This window comes from Pteropus vampyrus, unplaced genomic scaffold (genome assembly GCF_000151845.1).
Source record: "Pteropus vampyrus isolate Shadow unplaced genomic scaffold, Pvam_2.0 Scaffold39, whole genome shotgun sequence".
NCBI lineage: Eukaryota > Metazoa > Chordata > Mammalia > Chiroptera > Pteropodidae > Pteropus > Pteropus vampyrus.
The window spans coordinates 10,994,501-11,000,500 of record NW_011888820.1 but is presented as its reverse complement, the minus strand read 5'-3'; the positions used below and the strand labels follow the sequence as shown (position 1 = coordinate 11,000,500).

The 6,000-nt window shown below is 32.6% G+C and overlaps 1 protein-coding gene across 1 annotated transcript in view; it reads left to right on the top strand.

Moving 5' to 3' along the window:
- The window catches only part of FBN2 (fibrillin 2), a 249,568-nt gene that overhangs the window by 24,275 nt on the left and 219,293 nt on the right, over nt 1-6,000 (top strand). The window contains exon 5 of the mRNA XM_011358347.2: nt 693-788. Within this exon, the coding sequence (XP_011356649.1) occupies nt 693-788 (96 nt within the window). The remainder of the gene's footprint in view (nt 1-692; nt 789-6,000) is intronic.

Here is a 6,000-nt window from a genome sequence, read left to right as displayed (position 1 = left end):
AAAGAGTGTTGTGCATGTGTTTGTCATCATTACTTAAAAATTTTGGACTGTGGGTTAATTTTATATGGAATAACTTATTGTACTGACAGAGTGAGATTTTTCCCTTTTTTTTCCTGTATAACCTGCACATACATTCTACACATTAGTTATTTCTCTTGTTATTTTATTGCTGAATCGATGATATTTTTTTCCCTCAAGTTTTACATTAGTTTTGCCCTAATTTATCTGCCCCCCATTTTGGCTTTTTTTCTCTTCTCTGATTTTTGCTGCTTCTCTTGATTGCTACGTCCTCTGACATTTCCCCTCCTTTTTTCCTCCCTCTCTGCTAACTAATGAGAGCCCCCTCTTTCCTGTATTTCCCCATATTTTACTCACCTCCTTACCTGTGAAGATAGATTTTAGGGTTAATAGAACTGAAATAGAGAATTGAGTAGTTATTCTCTTATTATGTGAACATTAGAGCCAGCCAATAATTGTGATTCTGATTTTTTAAAAAAATTTGTACCAAATGCTTGCTTAACAATGTGACTTATATGAATTGTGTAGGCTTTTTAAATATATTTCTTAAATGTGTAATGTAAGCTATAACTTGTGTTTTGGAGGTAAGATTCATTATTGGCTGCATCTCCACACTACTATATTATATTTGGGTATTTACCATATAATGAGCTTCTCACTGTGTTTGTGTGCAGCTGTCTGTGAAAATGGATGTCAGAACGGTGGTCGTTGTATTGGACCAAACCGCTGTGCTTGTGTTTATGGATTCACTGGTCCACAGTGTGAAAGAGGTAAGAAAAGAGAAATGAGAACCTCCCTTTGGAGAAGTATATTTTATTGTAAAAATGTGTAATTTCTGTTACCCAGTGAAAATTCTTCAAATGAAGTAATATTTTCATTCTTCTTTAATTATGTCTGTAACTTGAATGGTAAGATTTTGAGATACAGCTAATAGCAGAAGTGTCTCAGTTTTTTCCACCAGAGTGACCTCAGTTCAGGAGGCCAAATGTGGGGCTGTGTCTCTGGGGTAATTTTGAATGAGTGACTGATGTGCATATTCTAATAATGTGCTTAATTCAAATTGGGAGTTATTGTTGGGCGTGCTACCTCTGTTAAAACAAAATGTCAGGATGTTCTCGGCTGCAAAACCAACAAAAATGGCATAAGTTGTCCTAAGAAATAAGGAAATATGTTATGTTGCATCTCAAAAAGTTCAGAGGAGTGGGCTTCATGTAGGGTGTGATCAAGGCTTTCACTGTGTTACTTTACTTCTCTTGGCCCTTTCCTCCCATGTGTGTTAGTTTTCCCCTACCCTGAAGTTCTTTGTGGTTGTTAGATGATTGCCAGCAGTAACTGAGGCAACATGCTTTCTTGTTCATATCTAGAGAGAAAACCTCTCCTTTTACCATGCGTCAATAGTAATTCTATATGCTGATTGGCTTAAGCTTGAGTTTTTGAACCAGTCCATGGGAAAGGGAATGGTATTATTAAGTTTAATGTAGACTTATCAGGACCTTTCCTTGGAGCAGGGGATAATGTAAGCTTCCCCAAAGTCACATGGAAGAGAGAGTTTGGTATCTGAATCCAGTAGAGGTTCTGCTGGGCAGGAGAAAAGGGGTAGGGGAACAGATGCTGGATAGGCATCCAGCATTGTCCACTTTATCCAGTCAAGCCAATATGAAACCACTTTACCATAATTTTAATTAGCAGTTCAACTCATGACCTGCAGAGTACTGAAAACCCTGTGTTGATACACTAAGTGAACTATTAATAATGTCTTGTTAGCAAGCAGGTGCCAATGGTAGGTATATCAAAGTTAAACTTTGTAAAATGTGATAAAAAACTGTTCAGCACTGAACCATAAGAATAAAAATAAGCTTAAACTAAAAGCAGTATTACAGAGTTATTCATAATTACATACATCTTTAATTTATTTTTCCAGGGCTTGTCTTAGCGTCTAAAGTTGTATAGCACTTTCTTTGTTGCAGAATTTAGAGTACGTGCTATGTCATTGAAATATTACAGATAAGTAGTGGTGATGGTTTATACATGTATAAAAACTATGAATTACAAAGAAACCTTATATTTTATATAAGAATTATACTCATACTGACAAAAATTTCGTTTTCATATTCATGTTAAATCTTAAGAAACTGAGAAGTTAGAATTATATGGGGAAGTTAGAAAAGTAATACATATGCAGCCTTTTATCATACACGTATGTGTGAATCAAGATATTTATAGTATTTCTAAGATAATTGAGATTTCTTGAGACTTTAGTACATTCCACAAATGACAGAGTTTATAGTTGCACTTAGATAAATATAAATATCTTTACCAGATGCTTTTATTTGGGGAAGAAAAATTAATTTTGAAATGTTAGCATAAAAAGATAAGTTGTTAAGAATGGAATAACACAAATTTCCTAGGTGACATTAAGTTTATTTAAACACCATAGAATGGAAAATAGTTAAATTTAAAACTTCAAACATAATTATAATTGGTGGAAATGATGTTCATTTTTTTGGAAGTTGTGTAAACTTTGCAACTCTGTCATCCTGAAGCAGATTTCAAGTTCAATTGGCAAAGGAACTGGGTAGTTTCAACTCAGAAGCTTCCAGGCATTACATCATTGTTCTTCAACAGTTATTCATTCATTAGATTTGTTAGTTTACTAAATTTATGGGAATCCAATAAAGACCTACATATATTTTACATGTACAGTAGCATGTTTTTAGAAGAAATTACAAAATTAATTAGTTAATGAATTGGCCTGAAGGAATTTTTTAAAATGTGGGTTTGTTTGTTAAAAATCTTTTTAATTACCACCTGTCAGATGAAACTTCTAAACCTTCATTTCTTCCAAAAAAAGAAGTCATTTCCACTGTTAGATTGCAACCATGAACTTTAACACCTTTAAAAGTTATTTTCAGTTGAATTTTTAAAATACATAATAACTAAACCTACTAAAAGTGGAGTTCATAATTTTTCTCAAGAAATACTGGCTGCATAGATACAAAAGAAATAATTTGTATTAAGGTTAGTAACTAGGTTCACGTGCCTTGTTAACATTTAAAGTTCGTATTGTCTTTTTTAGTTACTGGGTTTCAAAATATATGTTCTTTGTTCTCTTAAAAAAGACCTTTGTTAAATGAGGGTATTTTTCTTCCGTAATGTAGAACACATAATTTTCCTTTAAATTGGCCTCTGGGGATCAGTTGTATGATAAAACATGGCTGCTTTTCCAGTTATCTGGGCTTCTGGCAGACTGGTTTCCGGACTGGAGACAGAGACTGAGTGGTAACTAATGGCTGGCATGATTATGGTATTTAACTTGAATCTTAGTGCTGGGTAAGCTGAACCTGTTTGGAGTTCTATTCTCACTTTTGCTGATATTTACAATGACCTTTTATACTTAACATTAAAAAGAATTCTTGTGGCCACATGACTGATTATAAAATGCAGACAGATCAGCTGTAGCCAAGGTACAAGAAGGTACTCAATTCTTTTTGTTTCTCTCTCCAAACAGATGACATTTAAAAAATGATAAATATTGCACTAAATATATACTTGAGAATACGTAGAAATGGAATCAGCATTATAGATTAAAACTGGGTGTTTTTTCTCCCTGACACTTAAAATGAGCCTTATTATTTATCGGTAGAAACTTGGATGGGGCGGGCAAGCAAGATATGAATTTACCTAAGGGTTTCTGGACAAAATACAATGATTACTTGATAATAAATATGGCCTACCCTAAGTCTCTGTTTTAATTTCTTTGACTTAAATAATGGTTGAAATCTTATTTTGTAATTGAATTTTCCTTGAAACTTATATAAAGACCATCTCTTAGAAATATATCTTAGATCCTTTTAAATTATGCATGAATTACTCAACAAATTTTTATCATGTAAACATGACTTCCTGAAAAAAGTGTATAAATTAGGTAAAATTTCAAATACCCTTATGCTTAGTGAAATTTCTTTTAAAATGTGCATCTTTTAGTAAATAGTACCGTAAAAAGGAAGATTGGAGATTTAGTTTTTAATCTCTTGACTTTTTAAAGAAAATTCATTTTCAAAATCTGAATCTACATTGAAAAAAAAAGCGAGATCAAGTTGCAAATAGTAAAGTTTATAAAATCTAAACTTTCAAGCCTTTATGAAAAATGAAAGGATTTTTACGTCAGGGTAACTTTCATAAAATCATCACGTTGTAGAAACTAATGCATGAACTCAATGTCTAAAAGCACGCCGAGGAGTCACTCAGCCTCTGCTTGAATACCTCCAGTCATAGGGCCCTTACTCACTCATACACCCCATCAGAGACTGTGTGTCATTGTCAGAATCTGATTGTTCACACTCTGCATTATTGTGTGCCTGCCTAAGTTGGGCATTTAAAAGATGCATAGTACCTCCCTTATTGTCTAATCAGTGGGAATGTGATAATGGTGACGTCTCTAAAAGGAGTCAACCACAATCAACCACTCGGATTTGCATGATGACAACTTGAAGTCTAATTATAAGCTCTTGAATTTTTCTATACATTTTTGTTCATCCATCCACATTTCAGGAGGGAAAGTAACGGTGACAGCTATTAACCTACTCAGACCTTATGCAGATTCTCTAAGAACAAGAGTGGAGACAGGCAAATTAGAGTTTTCCTGAATTCTCGGGATTATGTACACCAGATACAAGTTTGTTCAGAAACAACTAATGTACTTATTAATCAACATTAATTCCCCAGGGTCTTGCATTTTATTATAAAATGTGCAGGGTGGGTTTGTTCTGCCTATGAACATTCAAATAACATAGCAGATTAATAGTGTGACCAGAAATACAGGAGAGCTGGTGAGAGAATGTGTTGGTATTATACAGACTTCTGTGCATAGAAGATTTGATACTTCCAAGAAATAAGCAGTACTTTTTAGGAGAAATTCCTTCTATTATAATGTTCTAACTTAAAGTAACACATGTTTATTAAGAATACGATGAGATAAAACAAGAAAAATGCAATTATTCATAATTTCTCCATTCAGAATGAATTACTTTTAACATTTTGGAGAATATACTTTGAGTTCTTTTTTCTACTGCACATATAGCGTTTACAAAGAATGAGAGTTTTCCATTCTTATTGGAATCTACTGTTCTGTAACATGAAATGTACTTATATCTTGCTTCTCCTTTTGTGCTATGAAATGCATTATATTATGTTATAGATTGTAAAAGCTGTACTGCATATTGTAATAATGAGGGCTAGGCATCTACGTTCTGTACAACCATGTGATATTCGTAAAGTTATTTCTTTTTTTTTTTTAACTTTGAGATGAAGAAACTTTCTTAGAGATGAGGAAACTTTCCCCAGGACAGAAGGAGGATATCAAACAATCTGATTTAAGACCTTAAACTCAATTACTGTAATAGAGCTGCTTGCCATAATTATATTTTCTATTAGTTGACATTTGGGGTCATTTCCAGATTTTCTTTCCATTTTGTTGTTTTGTGTGTATTTTAGCAATTCTGTGATAAATATTTATGTAGCTAAATCTACATCTTTGATTTTATTCTTAGGATATATATTAGAAAAGTAACTGCTGAGTTGCTGAGTTTGTGAAAAAAAGCTTTTGATATGTTCACTTCCCGCTATAAAAGCTTTTTATGATTTGTTCATTTGGCATTCTGTTTAGAAGTCTTAGCTCATTCCCAAATCTTATAAGAATCTATAGTTTTTCTTAGTGTTTTTGAGATTTGGAATTTTTTTTTTTAACTTTTTAATGACAGAATAGAAAGGAGAGAAAGTAAAGTAAATTTATTTGTAAATACTTATTGAATACCTATCAAGTGCTTATTAAGTATTAAGTATACTTGAAACTCAAGTTACAAAAACAAACAATATACAATCCCTATTAATAAGAAGCAAATTATCTCTTTAAAGAATAGAACTAGTCATCTACTTTAAACATTAAAGAACAGAACTAGTCATCTACTTTAAACACAATAAATA